Genomic DNA, 20681 nt, shown 5'->3' on the forward strand with positions numbered 1-20681 from the left:
CCTGCAATCATTGATTATATTTTTAAAATTAAACTTGAAATTATATATAATATATTTTCTTCCAGTGTACAATTCGTACAATCGAATACACCGGTGCAACGTTTTGCGAGAGAATCGCATTTAATACATTCACTGAGTATTTAGAGTCTGTCGAACGCATGTAGCCAGGTCGGTCATGAAAATCCGGTTTTCCACAATTCCTCAAACATAGTTGATTTGTAAAGTGTGTAATATAAGTAAATCATCAGTTATAAAGGTTGCCAATGGTTGATTAACCAATATGTACATCAACATGATAACATTAACCTGCCGTTAAAGATTGTATAGTATAGGATTCAAATCTATTTGGGTTGAGCTGCGCGCTTTATTAAGTTATATCTATAATTCATAAGTTAATAATTAACTTAATTGAAATCCATTTTGTAATGCCTTTTCGTCAATCCAAGTGCGCAGATGTGGTACGTTCGTGTAAGTTGCCGGAATCTTCTCCACTGCGCATTCAATACCCCAGGATACAATGCCTGCGAGCACATATCGATCGAGTTCGTTTGGCATAGTGCAGAACAAAGGGGAGCCACCATCGCCCTTGCACGTGTCCTTGCCCTTTTCGCCGCCAGCGCACAAGAAACTGGGTCGCAGTATAAAACGATGTCCCAAGATGGTTTGGCGCAGCATCTGTTGGCATTGCTGGTGGTCTAGTACCGGCAAATCGATGCGCTTCAGTATATGCTCCATGGGATCGGAGGTGATGTTGAGATGACCCCAGCCAGTGGCAAAACACTGAGCGCTACGCAACTGTTCCAGCAACTTGGGGGTCTCCACAGGCGGCAGACAGAGCGGCTGAATATGTGGCTCTAGCAGAAAAGGCTGCTCCAGTACCAGCAGTGCTATGTCATTGTAGAGGGTTAGGGTATTGAACTGGTCGTGGCGCTCTATGCGCCGTATTTGGCGGGTTTGATATGGATGCGGCTCCTCCACGCTTTTCAGATCCCACTCACCAGCACGCGCCACCAAACTTTTAGCGCTGTGTGGCACCACATTATGAGCACTGGTCAGCACAAGCGAGGGATGTATGAGTGTGCCGCCACATACGTAAGCGCCGTGCATGTCCACCAGTGCAATCATCCAGGGAAATTCTCCAAATAACGCCTCATTATCGTTGTAGCCCACAATGTCGAAATACAGCCCATTGCGGTTGCTGTAGCCACAGCCCTTGTATTTGAAGTCTCGCAAATTACGCATCGGTTCGCTGTCTTTCTCATTGAGCTGTGAAAAAAAACAAATAATAATAATATTACGGGGCATTTCCAGCAGAGAATAAAATTGTCATCTTTGTTTTTCCCATTGTGGCAGTGGAATAATTTACCTATACTCGTACATACTCTGCACTCACCTGATCGTTTATGGGGCAACAATATTCCAGTGACTTGCAGCCGAAGTTGTTCTTTTGATCAATACGCGCCGAAATCAGGTAGCGACCATTATCATTGATGGTGCCATTGCACAAATGACGTGGTACGCACTCGTTTTCCCCACCCGGGCTGCCACAGCTTTGATGTGGATGGTCTGGCACTGCTGTTTTAAACTCGCCATTTCTCATGTTATACTCTTGACTGGAGTTGTAAATACGTAGTTGCTCCTTATCGCAGCAGACAAATCCTGGGCTGCAACTGCTGTCTAGAAGACGCGGGACTAGATGGCCCCTACCCGTATCGTCGCTTTTTTCGCACAACTCCCTGGTAACACACAATTCGTCACTCTTACAATTGCGCAATGCTCTGCTCCAGCCAAATATCAGAAGTGGCAGCAATAATCGTGACAATACTATATACATCTTGGCAACAAGGGCAGACAACTGCGACTCTGCTAGAAAAAACCGAAATATATTTAAAACCCCAGTATCGACGTAACCTTTTTGTGGAAACAGCAACATTAACGTCTCAAATATAGGGTGTTAGGCGAACAGGGGAAACCCTAATTCAAATTTTATAGGTAATAGTTTTGGGTTATAAAAAGGGAGTTAAGTTTTTAAGAATCTTTCTTTACAACACACCCCAAAGCCAAAATTAATTCTTTTTTCAAGAAAATAAATTTTTAATTATAATAAAGTATTTTATATTAACAGCCTTCAAACCCTTTATGATGTTTACATAAAACTATTGTTTTTTTTTAATAAGTCGTGTTTCTTTTAAGCGGCAATTTTCTTAAATTATTTATCTGGGTTCCGTCTTAACGTGCTGATCCAAATCTAATCTACGTTACACATAGTTTTAATATTTTTAATGCACTACGATCAATATTATTTGAAATACCTCTGAATTAAGCGGTCGCTCTTAGTCGATTGTATATTATATGTCAAATAAGTTTTAATGATTGAATTCTTTCTGTTTTGTTTTTTTTTATTTGTCTGAGTACACAGTAAATTTCTGCGTCCCAAGCCCGAGCTCTAATGCTATAGGTCGCTTGTGATCAACTAAATGATCGTGATAGCTCTGCAACCTTATAAGCTAAGAGAATCGGATTTCAATTGGTGATAAGGTAACAAGGGCTGTTATATGTTACAATTTCTTCATATCAAATTATATTATATACACAGCCAAATACATACATTTGAAAAGCTCGATTCTTCAGAAATATCTTAAGCTTATGCTTAGTAGCGCGATCAGCTCTCATTTATTCTGCAGCACCTCTTACACTCAAATAAGCACTTACTCGTATATGCTCGTATATATATATGTGTGTATATATATATATATATATGTGTATGTTATCAGATCTGAGGAGGGATTGAGCTTGGAGCTGCTTGGCTGGGCTGACAAAAGCTCTTGCTCTTAAAAACACGAGTATGTTCAGTCTGAGCTCACCTTAAATTTCAAGCCACTCATCTCTATAAAGTCTTCTGAATATTAATGCAAAATCTCAGTTCCGATTTTGCGTGCATACCAACAAGTTGAGCTGTAGCCCAAGCACAGTGGTCAAAAAACTATTTTTATTAAACTTTGTGTGTATGTGATCATCAATATATGCTTATTGCATAAAAGAAGTGATATGTATGTTTAGTGCACTATCTAAGATTGCAAGCAATTACAATGTTAAACATACCTACGCGATGGACTCTGCCTGTAGTTTTTAATCGAAATGTCGTATTCTTTGTTCGTTTGTCGGAGCACAAAGCCGCAGCTTTTTAGACATATATTGTTTTTTTTTTTTTTAAATTTAAAGACTCATACACAGCTTGACTAATATACTTTTCGAAATTAAATGCAAGCTTATCAGCAGCTGAAACAAAAGAAGCTGAGAGTTTTTTCATGTAATTGATAGACTAATCTTTAGAATTATTCTTAAGCCACATACCGACAATAAACGGCTACCTACTCGTATATGGCAAATATTTATGGCATTCAAATTCCGAATATGCTTTAACCTTTGGGAAACACCACCTATGATGTCACAAAACTACGATTTTAAATGTATAATAAATAATTAACAACCACCGGAATACCAGTTTTGCCTTTTATGTATTTGTTGTTTTAAAGCTCTCACGGTTCATAACATTACACTAAGCCTAAGCCTAACAAACAAATTATTGGCAAATTAAACACCAATCAGCGCCCAAGTGTTGTGATTTAAATGTATACGAAAAACGTTTAAGAAAGACAAAGGCAAGGTCCAGGCAGATGCTTGAAGTCAAGTTGATAGCCGTGGAGTGTGTATTAAGATCAGACTTCTACCGTCAGTAGCGACTTGTTTCGTTGTGTTTGGATCGTGAATATAAAGCTCTTCTCTGATTTCTCACTCTGTCTCTGGCAGACCTGCAAAATGCCGCCTATTTTCCGGCAAATGCTCCAAGTGTTTGCGCTCTTGCCCCTCTGCCACGTCCTAACCACAGTTGGCCAGACGGCGTCAGTGTGTCCCGATCACGAGTTGTGCGTGAGTGAGCAGCGCTGCAATGAGACGAACGATGCTGGCGTCGGTCACATTACACCACGCATAGCTCTGGTGTGTGGAAAGCAGCAGGTTTGCTGTCCTCGCGTGCAGTTGGCCAATTGGGATGCGACGCACAGCAAAGAGAACGTGGACTCGCGCCAGGGCGATACTGGACTAACTGTGGGGCCAGCCGCTAACAGTCCCTACAAGAGTTGCGGAATGCATAAGGAGTGTGTTCCGCGGCAGTTATGCAATGGCACCATTATAAACGACGGGCGCTTCCTTGTAGGTCCGCGTGTGGGAAATGTTAATACGACATTGGGCGAAGATCCAAATAGCTGGAAGTGCCGTCCCCTACAAACTTGCTGTCTTGTGGAAGATCAAGTGAGTAGTTACGCACAACACATACCGTATACTTAACACCAAGTCCTATTATCAATTGCAGCTCCCGCCCGAAAAGAGTCTTCTACAGTCCAATGTGCTCGGCTTCAAGTACTTGGGCTGCGGCTATGCGAATCCCCAGGGTGCGGGCTTCAACCTAAATGGATATGATCCAGATGTATCGCAGTTCGGCGAGTGGCCTTGGGTGGTGGCTCTGCTGGGTGCGCGCAATGTTTACCTTTGCGGTGGAACGCTGATACATCCCTCTCTGGTACTGACCAGTGCACACAATGTCCACACGCAGACAGAAGACACGTTGGTGGTTCGCGCAGGCGACTGGGATCTGAACAGCATGGAAGAGGTATATCCATTTCAGTCGCGCCAAATTAAACAGATTATTCGGCACGAGGACTTCAACCCGTTAACGTTTTTCAATGACATAGCACTGCTGGTGCTGGAGCAGCCCTTTGAGTTGAAACCGCACATTCAACCACTGTGTCTGCCACCAACGGAGACGCCGGAGCTGCTGCGCCAGCTACGTGCTCCAACAACCATATGCTATGCAACTGGTTGGGGCAAAAAGTCGTCCGCCAGCGAAGAGCACGAGCATCTCCTCAAGCGCATAGATCTGCCCATAATAGGTGCAGACGAGTGTCAGGCCCAGCTGCGACAGACTATTCTGGGGCATCACTTTCGCTTGCGGCCTAGTTTCATTTGTGCTGGCGGCATTAAGGGCAAGGGAACTTGTAAGGGTGACGGTGGATCCCCTCTATTCTGTACAATACCCGATACTAATGATCGCTATATGCTTGCCGGCATTGTCTCCTGGGGTATTGGGAACTCGTGTGCTGAAGAGGACATTCCGGATGGCTATGCGAATGTGCCATATCTGCGCCCATGGATTGATGAAAAGGTTCGGGGGCTGGACATTAAGCTAGACTCATATTAATCTGACAGAAACACCAACATGCCTAAGCATTTTACGATACAATCCAATCAACAATAAACAATTTATTTAAAAGCAACACCTAGGATTTGTATACCCTGAACCCAAAGGGTAAAAGGGTATACTAGTTTAGTGCGAATGTATGTAACACACAGAAGGAGGCGTGGCAGACCCCACAAAGATATAGCCATGTCCGTCTGTCTGTACGTCTGACCGTCTGTCTGTATGAGCGCAAGGATCTCAGGAAGTACGAGACCTAGAATAACCGAACTTGGCGTCGAGGTTCCCCTAAGTCCAATTTCTTATTTTTATACCCTGTACCCGTAGGGTAAAAAGGGTATATTAGGTTTGTGCAAAGTATGTAACATGCAGAAGGAAGCATCTCCGACTCCATAAAGTATATATATTCTGAATCAGCATGACGAAAGAAATCGATCTAGACATGTCCGTCCGTCTGTCCGTCCGTCTAGATGAACGCGAGGATCTCAGAAACTATAAAAGCTAGAATAACCAAAGTTGGCATCCAGATTATCCTAGGTCCGAGTAAGGACGAGTTTTTTTTTTTTTTGTTTAATTTTCCCCCCCTTCCCCCGCTGCAGAATTTCGTCAATAGCGTCCACATTTCAAATGCTACCTAAACCAAACTTTGCACACAAAATTAATAATTATCTACTCTTGTTTCAAATTTCATCTAAATCGGTTCATGCTAAGAAAAGTTTTTAGCGAAACAAATTCTCTACAGTACAACCCCCACCAAACTGCAGCAACAAGTTCGCTCTTCTTCTTCCTCTCTTTGCTTCTGCTATGTGCGCATATAACTCAGTGACGGAAGTTTACCTGGGTACAGGGTATTACACTGTCGGGCTTGCTCGACTGTAGCGTTCTCTCTTGTTATACCCTGTACCCGTAGGGTAAAAAGGGTATATTAGGTTTGTGCAAAGTATGTAACATACAGAAGGAACGATCTCCGACCCCATAAAGTATATATATTCTGAATCAGCATGACGAGAGAAATCGATCTAGACATGTCCGTCCGTCTGTCCGTCCGTCTGTCCGTCTGGATGAACGCGAGGATCTCAGAAACTATAAAAGCTAGAATAACCAAAGTTGGCATCCAGATTCTCCTAGGTCTGAGTAAGGACGAGTTTATTATTTTGTTTTTTTAATTTTCCCCCCCTTCCCCCGCTACAGAATTTCGTCAATAGCGTCCACATTTCAAATGCTACCTCAACCACATAATTTATATATAATTGTCTACAGTTGTTTAAAATTTTATCCAATTCGGTCAATTCTGAGAAAAGTTATTAGCGAAACAAATTCTCTACAGTACAACCCCCACAAACTGCAGCAACAAGTTCGCTCTTCTTCTTCCTCTCTTTGCTTCTGCTATGTGCGCATATAACTCAGTGACGGAAGTTAACCTGGGTACAGGGTATTACACTGTGGGACTTGCTCGACTGTAGTGTTCTCTCTTGTTTTTATTCTGTTACACACACCCAACAGCGCACAGAATTATCCGCATTGAAGGTGCACTCCACTTCATATACACAATTCTAATTTTATGAATTGGATAATTCAAAATATATTTAGAAGAAATCAAGAAGTCGACACGAGTTTGAAAAAACGATCATAAATAATTTGTTTCTATTCGATGTCGACTTTATAGTCGAAGAACACAATCAACGCCCTATATACATATGTGTACAAGTATATACTTATATTTTATGAATAGTTGTTGTATATCTTAAGCATTTTCATTTAAGTCTATTTCAACCAAGCTGTTCTAAAAGCCATAAGCTTGCAAGCATATTGTAACCGCTGTTTTGGTCGGCGACATCGTTCGTAGTCATTGCCGTTGCCATGACTGCGAATTAAGTAGGTTCGCCTTTGCCATTCTGCCAGTGGCAGGATAACGAACGTTGCAACAAAAATTGCGAAATTACACGCTGGGAAATGGCTAGAGAATTGATTTCGCTCCTGCTTCCTGTTCACGCGACTGCCATCCCGCTATAGTTTCAGTTGCAGATGTGGGGGCTGTGGCTTTACTTCATTGTCCCAGGGCCGTGGAAAATATAAACTCATTTCTGTGGTAAATTGCTTGAGAATTTTATTTATGTTCGTTTTTCATGCCCTCGACTTTAGGCTAGGACTTTGGCTGTTTGTAAATATGTATATGTACTATATACTATATGTATGTATGTACAACGCAATTGCATCGATTAATTTAGGACGATTGTTAACAATGAGAGCATAACTACTTAGCACACAATCTAACAAGCGAACAAGCATTCTTACTTACTGCTACCCACCAGCTAAGGCCATCTGTGGCTGCTTTGAGAATTGGCCATTTTCATATTATTAAGGCTAAGCCTCAAGTGTCCGATGCTTGATTGGTTTTCAGAATGTCTGCTCCATTCAAGTCAAATATTTGCAAAATTGATTATCATTTAATTATAATAAAGCATAATGCAAATTGCATTTGTCTGTGCGTGTGCGTGTGCGTGGGTGTATGGGTGTGTTTGTGGTCATACACTCTTATGTGTGCGTGTTCGTTGGACTGCACCTAATTATAATAGCAATGCCGCAATTGTGTAGCATACTTTGAGGCGCATTTCCTTACTAAACACACAGACACACTCATGCTTATACACATACTATATTTAAAGCCCAAAGCAGCAAAGCAGCTGCTATTGCTGTTGCTGCTATTGTCTGGGCCTGGCATCGCATTACAAATGATGTGTGGTCCGATTCGTAGGTGTGGTGGGAGGTTCGAGAGAAAGCGCGTAATGCCAGTTCTAGTTGTACTAGTTAGTGGTGGTTGCAGGCCGCAAACGGAAGCATAAACAGCTGCAGTGCAAGCTATATGCCTACCAATTTCGATGTGTATGGTTATGGGTATGGGTGTATGGTTGCCCGCAAAAATGCCATTTATGTTGGTTCCAGTTCTGTTAACTATTGACACTGGCTAATTGCGTTACAAATCCGCTAAATGCATATATTATCATGTTGCATGTTAATTAAAAGGCCGCATAAATTACATTTGAAAAATGCTCCCTGAAAATTGTCCGACGCAGAACAGAAAAACGCAGTGCCAGTGGCATTGGCATTGGCGTTGGCGTTGGTGTTGAAGTGTGCCAAGCATTTCGGCCAAACAATTAAAAGCATGCCCTTTTCGGCGACTGCGGCTCCCTGCTCTATGGACTGCTGATAACCAACGGTGCGTATACGCAACACAAATTAAACATGCGCCGTGTGGGCGTGTTGCGTGTTGTGGCATTGTCAACGTTACCACCGTTGTTCTTGTTGTTGTTGTAGTTGCTTTAGAAAATTTGTAATGCAAATTGCTTATTAACTTTATGACCACCAAACGGCCAACTGCCCCATTGTCACTGCTGGATAGCCATTTCTAAAGCGATGCTGTCAGAGTGCGCAGCATATTTAATGCACAAACAATTTAAACTGTCAGGAGATAGGTAGATATGCCGAGCTGTACGTTCCAGTACGAACTAATCCGTTATATTACTTCAAAATCACAAAAATTATATATGTATACTAACATATGAGGAATGTATGTACATATATGTATTCAATATATAAGTTATTCTGCACTGATCTACATATTTCATTAATTAAAACATTTAAATACCAATTAATCCTGTAAGTGAATTAATTTCCATTGATTTTATTTTTTGTATAAATTTGTTTTATTTGGCCGAACAGCTAGCGCAGAGCCCCATTTTAGTTGTATAAGACGAAAGCATATAAAAAACATAAATTAAAATATTTTAAATATTTCAGGCATAGAAATGGCAAAAGTCATTTTTGCCACATGTCTGTAATTTTAATATTTCTTCGGGTAATAATATTACACGATTTATCATGTACTTTGTTTGTTGTAATGATTTTGATGCTTTCAAATATTGTATAGTTACTATATATGTTATATTCTTTTTTAATTGGGTGGGCTTTAATTTGTGCTAACATTTAGCATTACTTTTAACCATTACTGCGAAAGCTAAAAAATCAACAGCACTACATCTTTTACTATTCCTATTAGGAGAGTCTACATGCCATGTTTGGTCAATGAGATACTTCCTTCTACGGAACACGGACAGGATATAAAAATCACACCATTTAAAGAAGAAAACATTTTACGAAATTTTCTTATTATGTAGCTGTGGGAATGAAGGGTAAAAAATGGATTTCTAGAAGATATTAAAATACATATGGATAGTCTGTCTGCCATTATATAAAGGTAGATACTTGTACGAGTATTGCTGAAAGCTTAAAAACCTGCTACTGAACAGTCATTATTTGCGAATATTCGACTTGAGCTGGTGACGATGAAAAACAATTGAACACATGTAGTACATTCATCATTCAATTTATATCTCAGTGGGAAAAGAGGGATGCGTCGATTACTAGAATCTTCATTGCATGCCACGGCAGTACGAATTTCCAAGACAAATGACACAGTAGCCGAGCAATTAAATTGGGAATGGTATGAGGTGGCCATAGAAAAGCGGCTATATAAAACAAATTGGTGCCAATGCATGTGTACGCCTATAACTGTGTCATGCCTATGCCAACTAGTGCCATTAAATAAACAATATTGAGCAGCTTCATGTTTTATTTATGAATGTGCCATGCCACTACCTGCAACCTTTGGAGCTCAGTCCATTGACTGTCCCTTGTGCGACTTCCAGTGAACAACTAATGACATTGCAATCGGGTCTCGGGTCATTATCACCACTGGCCGTTAGTATAATTGAAAATTTTTCATTTTTCCAACTAACGGCAGCTGGTTGGGTTATTTATGGTGCAAGTTTCAAACAAAGGGCGTGTTTTGATTTGTAGTTTTAAACTCGGAAATCGTTTTGCGCCATCTTCAACTAAAGTTAAAGCAGCGAAGAAGTAAATGGTTCTTGCATTTAATATGCATTAAAATTTGAAATAATATTTGTTGTACAGCAAATAAAGCCGAGCAGAGTGCACTCTCTCAAGTAAAGCAAGTGCATCCTTAGAAAGGTTATAGCTTCCTTTACAAACATTTGCACCGCTTGGCAACTTTCAGCTGCGAATAGTCTTTCGCACTGCCACTTCGCTGCCTAATTAAATAAGCGGAGGTACAAGTGAAAACATTTTACAGAAACGCTGTGAACTCGAGCGCAGTTCTCGAGTGTTGTTTGGTCTGGTTGGAGAAATTCACGCATGCATAAATCGCATAACCGTAACCGCAACCGTAACCATAACCATAACCTTTGTTTTGTTTGACTTTGACTGCAGAGTTTAAAGTTCGGCATAACTCGTTCATTTCACAGTAAATACGTACCTGCAACTAACAATGAAGGGCTTGCGGAGCAAAGGCAAATATTTTAAGCTGGTGTAGAACTTAACTAACGGTCTAGCGTTAATAAAAGGTTAAATTACTGGAGGGCAGTACATACAATAATAACAATGCACAAGGGAACAGCTGTTTACCAGCAAAGCAAAAACACGAGTATAAGCTTTGAAATTTTAACATAATGCAAAGAGGCAAAATGTCTGTTGGGGTATCAATGAACGAGCGTGCTTACAACAATCGGACCCCTTCGCCCCCTCCCTTGCCAAGAAAGAAATTCGAACAAGCATTTTGACTGCTAATCAGATGCGCTTGGCACGCTACTTGGCCCAAACTTTGGCCGAGGCTGTGGCGCTTCGGAAGAGACGGGCCAGCAGCTGCCTGAAAATGGTTGCATAAATTTATTTGCCACAATTTCGACGCTCACCTGTACACACACAGTATGCATGTATATACTGTATTTTTTGTTGCTGTTGGTGTTGGTGCCAAGCTCTTGACTGCCCAATTAAAAGTTTTCACACATTTTCACTTGAAATTAATTGTCGGTAAATGTAATTCATGTCCAAGACCTGAATGCGCAAACAATTTTTAGGGACGCGCAAGTGTTGCTAAATGCAGGGGCATCCTCATATACACACCGACACACTTATGCACAGCATGCTACATTGTTGCAAGACCAAACATATGACACCATGCTGTGCTGCATACTTACGAGCGCTTGTTGCTTATTCGACACCTTTTGCAACAAGCTTTTCATTTTAATCGGCGCTTTAAGGCTTCATTTTAAAACATCTGAGCGTTGTCGGCTTTTAATTTTCACCTAAATAGTCAATTCTTTTCACTTGCAAAAATATCAAATGAGCTCAATTCCAAAATTTATGTTTGTGAAGCACTACAAAAACATGGGTCTATGTCAAGTATAGAAAGTAGAAGAACAGCGTTAGAAAAAGAGCTACTATAATCCTATTCAATAGCCTGTCAAGCTTGTCCTATCTGTCAATTAATTATCCTTATTTTGTTTGGGTTGTGTAAATTCCAAAGGTATATTTTATTTATATTTTAATTTTCCTCGCTACCTGATGGACTATATATTTGTGATTAGAAATTCTGCAATAAGTACGTATTCTTTAATAAGAATGTTGTACTCGTTTACTTAAAGTAAAGCTATGAAATGAGGCACCATTGCTTATCTCGATGCCGGCCGGCAAGCATAATGACAGGAAAGGCAACGCAGGAATAGAGTCATGCACAAAAAAAAAAAAAAAAAAAAACAGAAAATAACAAAACTAAAGCCAGCTGCAATTAAGCAGCAGAGCACAATGAAAGTACATATAGATGGCTGCAAATTATGCAACAACATATTCAAAAGCCCGAGCTCAAACAACACACCCACATTATTATTATGGGGGAAAAAATAAGAACTAGAACAAAAGGCGCAAGAACACAAGGGCGGCATGCAAAATAAGAACTGTGCCGGTGCTGGGGCCGTCGATATGAAAATGCCGACCGGTCGGTTAGAGTGCACTTCTTTTCCAGTTGGCAGTTGCCAGTTGCCTGCTTGGTAGTTGCCTGCTTGGTAGTTGCTGTCGAGTTGGCGACACTGGCACGCCCCCAAGACGGCTGGCGCACAAGATTTTGCTGGCGATGCGGTTGTTTGTCTTCGACGGCATTACGTTCCCTTAATCTATATGCAAATTACTGTGCATGTGCATTGCAGCTATACACAGCTACAACATACAATAATATGAATGTATGAATGAATATACATATATGTATGTACTATACGTATACATATATATGTATATGCATGCATACATGTATGAAGCTGTGTGCAGGCAAATGTTACATGTGGGAGCCATGAGTTCAGCTGGAAATGAGTCAGCGCCAGTCGACATCGAGACATCGAGTTAAGGGGGGTCGAGCGGTTGCCGAAGCCGCACTTTGTTGTGGTGATTGTGGCAACCCACAGACTGGGCTACATGCATACATACATGCATGCACACAAACGAGCGAAGGCGGACAAATGAAACTGTAAGCCTAAGAGCATGCAACGCAATTAGTCGAATCCGATTTCTGCTGCCTGTTAGGCAAAGTTTAGCAGTGGCTTTTGTATAATCGTCGAAATTTGCAATCAGCACCACCATGTGCTTCTCAAAATAAGTTTTTGATTAATTAAGCGATTTGAAATATTGTCCAAAAGTTGTATCTCATTAATATTGGGCATCCAATAAACAAAGATTAACGAAACAAACTTCCTCAAAAGGCCAAACTGATTCATTTGCAATTCATGAATATCTTTAAAATAAATATGCAGCCATTTATTTAGTATTGCTAAAAAAAAATAACTCCTTAATACATATTTATATTAAAGCAACAAACTAAATGTCCAGCGGATGATTTTTTTTTTAAATTGTACATTATGTGTTTATTTAACAAATTTAATGATTGTCCACGATGGACAGTTTTAAATAAAAACACTCTGCTTGATTCACAACATAGCACGATTTCATATTGAATTCTTTGAAACACCCACTTGACTTTAGGGATTACAATTAATTAAATTCAAATATTTAAGGTTTCGGAAAATTAATAGTATTTTATAATTCGTGTGTAGTATGAAGCCATAGTAAATAATCAGTTGCTTTTATTTAAGAAACTGCTTAAAGTTGTTGTATTTGTTTAATTGCAGATACAATTAGAAGTTGTTTGCTTTCAGCCCACAAAAATATGCAACATCTTGCACACTCGGCAGCAATTTGTGGCTTGAAATGTATCGCAGCATTTAAAGAGGCGCTTGGGAAACTTGCAGCTGGTGTACATGCTTTGATGTGTTGTGTTCGGTTCTCTTGCCTTGGTGGTAAACAAAACACTCGAAACGCTCGACTAATCAACACGGTCGAGCACACAAGCATGCTCAGTCACTCATAATTACACACATACTCGTACATACATACACAGTGCACTCGTACACTATACACATACAACGGAGCCGGGTCGGGCAAGAACGCAACTAATTATGTCAATTGCATGCCGCCTGGCACTTTCGTTCAATTGCCACACTTTAATTTTCACACCAACACAAACACCAACAAGAGCTGTAGCAGCATCCATGACAACAATGATGCCAGCAACTGCGAAAGAGGCAAAGGCCGACTGAGCATTTGACGTTGTTGGCTGCACAAATGTCAACATACATAAAAAAAGGAAAAATCCGAGTAAAAAAATACAACGCTCAAGTAGAATGGGAGTGAGAAATGTTGCCAGTTAATGATAATGAGCAGGCGGCAAATATTTGCTAGCCAGTGCTGTAGAGCGTGTCAAAATGCTAAGTGACTGGCCTGACATGAAGACAGCTTGTACGCGAGTATATCTGTATCTCTATGTGTGTGTGTGTGTGTAAGTGTGAAGGCCATGTCGGCTGTGCATAAAATTCAAATACATTTGAATACACAACTCAATTCAATTCACAATTGTTTTTTCCCCTCGATGTCTGACACTGACGCTGACAGTTGCAGTTCTATAGTATGTTGACGAGCGCAGCTACACATACCTATGCACACACACACATACATAAGTATGTACATATGTAGGTGCATGCCTTTAAGAGATGGCCGGGCAGTAGGTCAGGGTCGCGCAATAACCGCACAGCCTGAAAGCATGCAACGGTTTTCACTTGCCCCCGGGCCAAACAAAAATCTCACGGCGGCATTGGCCAATCTCATATTAGCCATATACGAGTACAACTAGAAACGCTTATTCGATAGCTTTTTGTTGTTACACATACGAGTATGCTCACTCTACTCTCTGATAATCAACTCACGTACCGCTCGTTATTTATTCAAGTCCATGTCGATAGAAAGCAACTGGCCCACAATCGTTACTATTTGGCCTAAACGTGCACTCAAAAATTGTTGTTCCTATTTTATTTATTTATCTGTTGTGCCGTTTATACGCCACACAGCAAATACAAGTACTGACAAATACAAAACCAACAACAACAAAAGAGGCAGCCAAATAACAATAACAATTCAATCAAATGTGCGCGTGTTCGTCGTATATGGAAATCTGCAAATAGAGCAAAAACTAAAGGGAAAAAAAATGAGCAATAGAAACAGAGAACCGAAAACAGATGCAAACGATTCTAAGCCTCCAAAAATACAGCCGAGTTTTGATTTAAATACCGTTACAGGCGCCTCAAGCTGATGGGTTGAAGAGCTTTCGGAGCGTACTCTCTCAGCTTCTGCGCATTTCCCGTTACTTTGTCCCAGTCTAACCGTTAGTTATCTGGCTATGTCGAGCATACACATAGAACACAAGTTGTAAACAAATGCCCCGCCATGCGATGTTTTCACTTTTTGGGACAACATTTATTCTGAAACTATAAATTATTTGATTTGATTTTTTTATTTCCTGTAATAGCTGTGGATATAAGTACATATGGAAAACAATTTGTAAACAAATATCCGCCATGCGATGTTTTACTTTGGGACAAGAATTTATTCAAAATAAAGCTAAAGTCGGGTGTCCCGACCTTGAAATACTCTGTACTCTGATTAGAATTATTATAGAAATTTAAAACATTAAATTAATCGATCAATTTTATCTCTCTCGGTATTTGAACTCACGTAAAGGGTGTATAATTGCAAATTTACATAGCATTTGAGTCTATGTGAGTGTATGCATGTCTATGCGTGTCTATTTGTGTCTGTGTAAGTATGGGGGGAACTTTTGTTTCTCTAGCCCTAATAGTCTCTGAGATCCAGGTGGTCATACGGACGGACAGACAGACAGACATACTTGTAAATTGACTCGTCTTGTCATTCTGATCAAGAATATATATACTTGTGGGGTCTGCCACACCTTCATCTGCCTGTTACATTTTTCACCTCCCGCAAACCTAATATACTCCTGTAGATTTCATGTACAGAGTATAAAAGTAATACTCTACAGGGCACACAACCAATTTCTTAAATAAAACACAACATCTACAAGGCCGTATGAGTCGGCACAATCGTACATTTTACATGTTACCCGTTTACATATATTGGAGCGTCCAGCCATGCCCTTATTCAAAGCCAATTAAAACAATATATAAAAAAATATTAAAAAATAAATATATGAATTTTAAAAACTAAAATAAAAATCAATAACATAATTGTATTTAATATAATGTATTTAATATCTAAATACATATTTAAAACGCTCAGAACTGATGATATTTCCTTTATAATAACATGCTTTATAGCAAGAAGCAGTTCTTTCAAGATGTTTTCCAAAATAAAGCCAAACTCAATGAAAATAAAATTAACTCCTCAATTTGAAGCTGCTAAGTGGCTTGCTACGAGTTCAAATAGTCAAATACTTGATTATTTGAATTTGTTCTGCACTGTATGTTCAATGACCAAACATGGTCAGGCTGAGCAGTCAAAAATGCAACGAAAACAATTGAAGAGTGCACTCTGAATTTGATATACTAAGTAGCTTTTGGTTTTCAAATTTCGCTGTACACATCGTGAGTGAAGGCCGTCAGTAGAAAACTTTTCGGCAGACACCATGAGCTGTAGCATACAAAATTCAAAAGTTTTGGAGTGCACTTCAGATCCGGTTCCCAACAGTAACAGAAATAGCAACAGCAAGAGCAAGTGCCACTGCCACTGCAACACGTGCCGCATTTTTCCACCGTTTCGATAACTCTGCTGACGCTTATCAAATTGTTGCCCCTGCCGGCATTGCTGCCCTCACTCCTGTTGATTGTTGCTGCTCCCCCGATGCTTGCCACTTGTGCAACGCGTGTGCATTTTCACAGCCATTTGAACTTGGCAACATTTGCAGCAAGTGCAACATGGCGTGAAAAATTCGTGTTAAGCTCAGCAGCTAGCTTTTCACAGTGCGGTGAAGAGCACAAAAAAAAACAACAAATATTCACGAATTTTTGATGGTATTTACATATACATAGATGTTTTTGTCATGCTGCCATGCCATACGATCTTTCTAGTGTACGAGTACTCGTATATGAAAATCAGTTGGCCAAGTGAAGCTGACTTGACGTTTTTACACAAAATGCGCCATTCAAAAAGAAGAGCATTTTCCTAAAATAAAGGACCATCCACTTGGAAAAACTACTTTTATGTTAGTTTATAAAATAAAATGGTAATAACAAGAAAGGAACGCTAGAGTCGAATGTGCTCAACTCTTAAATACCCTGCACCAACGCCAACAAAAACAAAAAATAACACACCTTCTCGTCCGTTTTTGGAGATAATCCCTGGCCACAACGGCCGTCAGTCGGGTCATAGTTTGCGGGAGGGGTTTATGAATCTTGTTTTTTAATATTTACCTACTTCGTTTTTTGTTAAGACTAATACACGAAATTTTATAGCAAAATATTGAAAGATTCCTTGAGCTACAATTATGGCTTTTCGACTGTACATCAAACTGGTTTTCACTTAGAAAAGTTAATTCCAAATTAAAACGTGCTCTTCTTATTGTTTTTCACGAAAATGTTCAAATGTAAAACACATTGAAGACAAAAGAATAGGTATTTCATGTTTTTAATTGGAAATAATTCAATTGCACAAAGAGCAGATTAATAAAGGAAAATGCGAAATTAATAAAATTAAAATTTAAAAAACTCGAAACACTTTTAAAACTTTTGCAATGAAGGAATTACGGCTACGAAACGTGATTCTATCCAAACTCAAAAAGTCAGATTTTTTCCATATTAAATATCGCCACAAAAAACCCTCTGGCATTACCAGCCAGTATTTGTGTATAACACTTAATACGAATTGAATTGCAAGTTACACATTTATGCCAATTGCAAACAATTTGGGATTATTTTATGTTAATATTGAAAATTCATGCGCGATTTTATTTTAAATGCGAAAATGTTGACTTATAGTATTTAAACAATAACAAATGCGAGTACTTGTAGTTCACAGATATGGCTTCCAAAACAAACACAACTGTCTAAATGATTCTTCTTTAGCCTTCACTTGCATGAGAATATGCCAATATATGGTCATACTCTGTTGAAATTGAAATTGAAAAGAAATTGGTACATTTGGTAATTAAGAATTGCAAACCAAATTTTATGAATAGTCAACAGAATAGTGTTGTTGGCTAATAAATCATTGACATTTTTATTTCATCGGAAAATGTACATCTAATGCAGACACAAATGTGAAATTAATTTAACCAAACCTCACTGGTTTTACTCTAAGCATATGCGTGTGTGTGTGTCGATACGTTTGAGAGAAAAGTTCAAGGCCAGTAGAGTGCCCCTAAAGGCAAATAATAATAATGATACTTGTATACAAAAAACTGCAATTGCAATTGAAATGAAATTGAATTTAATTTGGTAAATTGAATTGCCAAAAGCAGTCTCGCACACAAACACAAACTCATAAACATACACAGACACATATACACATGCACAGACACACACATGAGAGAGAAAGTAAAGAAAATAGTTATGTGCCTTTGCAGCAGCATCAACTGTGGACAAGTTTAAGCAGAACTTTGTGAAAGGCAGCCCAACCGAGCGTAAACTTTCACTTTGAAGGACACCTTGAGACGCTGTCCTACATACACACACACACACACACACATACGCCACTGTCAATCGCAGTGCAGTGCAATGCGCTGAAGCGTTAAGCGGAAATCAGACGCCATATCAGGCGGATGTGTCCGACAAAGTCAGCGGAAATGAAACGTAAGTGAACAAAGCAAGCAAAAACAACAACAACACCAACAACAAGCAGTCACATGGAATTAAGTGATTCAACATTAGAGCTGATGACATTCAAAATTAAAGGCTCCGACTACCTTCTTCACTCCTTCCCTCTGCCCATGTAGGCCAACGGACAATGTGGGGGCTAATAAAAACTAAAAGCAACAACAGAAGCGAGCATTTTTGAAATCTGGCTTCATGGCCTTCATTTTCAGCTGATGGACGAGTATGTGTGTTGGCCAATTGGTTGGGAAAATATGCGTTTGTAACAAAGCTGAAATCGAATTTGAATTTGCAGTAAAAATGCAAATGAAGTCGAGAGTATAAACAAAACTGCTGAAGCTAACTCTATATGGAAATTTTTATGTTTGTCAACTATGTATTTCAAAACAGAGAAACACACAAACACGCTCCCACAAATGCAGACACAGCGTAACAGAGTCACAAACTAAGTTACACATTTGCACTGGAGCTGCATTTCTGAGACAGATGCACTTTTGTGCTTTGCGCTTGGAGTGCTTTTGGCTTCGTTTCAATGCATTTTTGATAAACATATTCAATTTGACAGCAAACCCATACGCATACATTCTTACTATGTTCCGAGCAGCTGTCAGCTTAAAGATATAGCTTGTTTGGTCATAGGAGGCTTTAAAATGCAACAGACAAAAAAAAAACATGCTCATTGTTACTGGGTCTTAACAGAAGTTTCCCGGGCTTCTTTTCTTTTTAGTTGGACTTTAGATTTTAGTAACGCACCCTAAGTTCCTAATTTGAAAGAAATAATGTACATTTACTAATATGGTTGTTAATTTGACTTTTGGAAATTAACTTTCAATTCGCTTGTAAAATATCCACGACCTTTAAAGGCAGAAACTTCAGACAAAATTAAAAGTAAAATTAAATTAAGGCATTTAAATATTATTTTACTATTAAATTAAGCAAAATTAATGAGCAAAATAAATCACAGCCATGAGAGGTCAGGGATACACTAAAAATTGGAGAATCAAGCTTAAATTACAGCGGTATTGGTCAGAAATTCTATCGGTTGTAGGTCAAAATATTAGAATTAGGTGAGGCAGTAAGAGAATTAGAGCATAATACTCGAAAAGGATTGTGAATGGCATAATAAGTTCTGCAATACATAGAAAAGTGAAATTTATTACATTTTCAATATTTTTCCTTTCTTTTCCATTACAATCATTACAATTTAACATTTTTCTTCTTTTAATTTTTATTATTAACGGATTTTTGTATCTAGCCAGCTCCTTAGCAATAAAAAATATTTGTGCTGAAGAACCAATTTTATTTCTTCCATGATTTGCAACTCAGACCTTCACTTTTCGACCCAGACATCAGGCAAACAAATGCGTTTGTTGACCCAATAAGCGGTTTCATTCGGTCCCTCTGGCCAGATTCTCTCATTTGCGTTGACATTTTCATCTGGCGATATACTTATAGTAATCGTATGGGGTCGTTTGTGCCGCTGCCAGCTAACTCGGACAATCATCGAAAATCCATTGAGCGTAACGTATGAAATGCTTAACGAATCATTTGAAATGTTTATGTGCGTCCCATACTTAAGCTACACATATGTGTGTGTGTGTTACAGTCTATTAATTTTATTAGTGCCATGGCAATCATTTGTAGTTGAAGTTATTCCTGAGACTGGCAGCCCTTCCTCTCCTTAGCAGTCATTTTTATGGCCAAACTCTAATTTACTATGCGCACATGAGTAGCGCCTGAAAGCAGACTACACTATACACGCAAGAAGTGCCATAAATTTCGTAATGCCTGACCAGCGCAGCTTAAAAGCCCTCGGAAAAACTTGTTGAAAAATGTCTACCGAAGCCAACTTGCAAGCAGCGCTTAGCATTTTTTTTATGATTTATTTGTTGCATTAGTGGACGTCGCGATGCTGTCGCCAGCAACGCCAGAAGCCGGGAGGAGACAGGGGCACCGACGCGTTGCTCATTGAAGTGGGTCTGTTTGCCTGAAGGTGTGCTACACTTTTTGTAACCATAACAAATGTGTGTCAGGGCACTTAAGCGAAACACCCGGTGCCCGGTGCAAAAAACATTAACAATTTTTAATGTTATTAAAATGCACAAAGGTACTCTGCGCAAACAAACAACAGTCAGTCGGATGCAGAGACATGGGTGTATGCCTGGATTCTGTGCGCGCCCACAGCAGGGAAGCCTTAAAAGCCAACATGAATCCAAAGTGCAAATCGTCGCCTTATCTCTCTGAACGGGAGTGTTTGTAATACCCACAATCAAGTGTAAACGCATCAACGACATGCCGTGACCCCCACACACAACCTCCCTGAATGCCAAGTTAAGCGGCTAATTTTATAC

General features: G+C 39.5%; 2 protein-coding genes across 3 annotated transcripts; one reads left to right on the forward strand and one right to left on the reverse strand.

Moving 5' to 3' along the window:
* Positions 1-344: 344 nt before the first annotated feature.
* LOC115624064 (phenoloxidase-activating factor 2-like) lies at positions 345-2375 on the reverse strand. The gene is made up of 3 exons (XM_030518653.1): positions 2313-2375; positions 1394-1863; positions 345-1266 (listed from the first exon to the last, which is right to left on the reverse strand). Exons 2-3 carry the CDS (start codon positions 1832-1834, stop codon positions 400-402), a joined length of 1308 nt encoding a protein of 435 aa, XP_030374513.1. The 5' UTR covers positions 1835-1863; positions 2313-2375; the 3' UTR covers positions 345-399.
* A 561-nt stretch (positions 2376-2936) lies between these two features.
* Positions 2937-5333, forward strand: LOC115624049 (phenoloxidase-activating factor 2-like). Of its 2 annotated transcripts, none has more exons than XM_030518633.1 (3): positions 2937-3050; positions 3811-4311; positions 4373-5333. In XM_030518633.1, exons 2-3 carry the CDS (start codon positions 3820-3822, stop codon positions 5255-5257), a joined length of 1377 nt encoding a protein of 458 aa, XP_030374493.1. In that variant the 5' UTR covers positions 2937-3050; positions 3811-3819; the 3' UTR covers positions 5258-5333. The 2 variants fall into 2 exon arrangements, with proteins under 2 accessions (XP_030374493.1, XP_030374501.1); XM_030518641.1 differs by lacking the exon at positions 2937-3050 and adding an exon at positions 3263-3310 and having other exon boundaries at positions 3537-4311.
* Positions 5334-20681: the final 15348 nt, after the last annotated feature.

Source organism: Scaptodrosophila lebanonensis, unplaced genomic scaffold (assembly GCF_003285725.1).
Source record: "Scaptodrosophila lebanonensis strain 11010-0011.00,11010-0021.00 unplaced genomic scaffold, SlebRS2 tig00000001-arrow-pilon, whole genome shotgun sequence".
NCBI lineage: Eukaryota > Metazoa > Arthropoda > Insecta > Diptera > Drosophilidae > Scaptodrosophila > Scaptodrosophila lebanonensis.

What these genes read in the sequence shown, in the direction of transcription:
- LOC115624049 (XM_030518633.1), top strand. Translation starts at nt 3,820, where the DNA reads ATGCCGCCTATTTTCCGGCAAATGCTCCAAGTGTTTGCGCTCTTGCCC. An exon ending in GCTGTCTTGTGGAAGATCAA is followed by an intron (nt 4,312 to 4,372) that starts GTGAGTAGTTAC and finishes TATCAATTGCAG; the next exon opens with CTCCCGCCCGAAAAGAGTCT.
- LOC115624064 (XM_030518653.1), bottom strand. Translation starts at nt 1,834, where the DNA reads ATGTATATAGTATTGTCACGATTATTGCTGCCACTTCTGATATTTGGC. An exon ending in GTTGCCCCATAAACGATCAG is followed by an intron (nt 1,267 to 1,393) that starts GTGAGTGCAGAG and finishes TTTTTTTCACAG; the next exon opens with CTCAATGAGAAAGACAGCGA.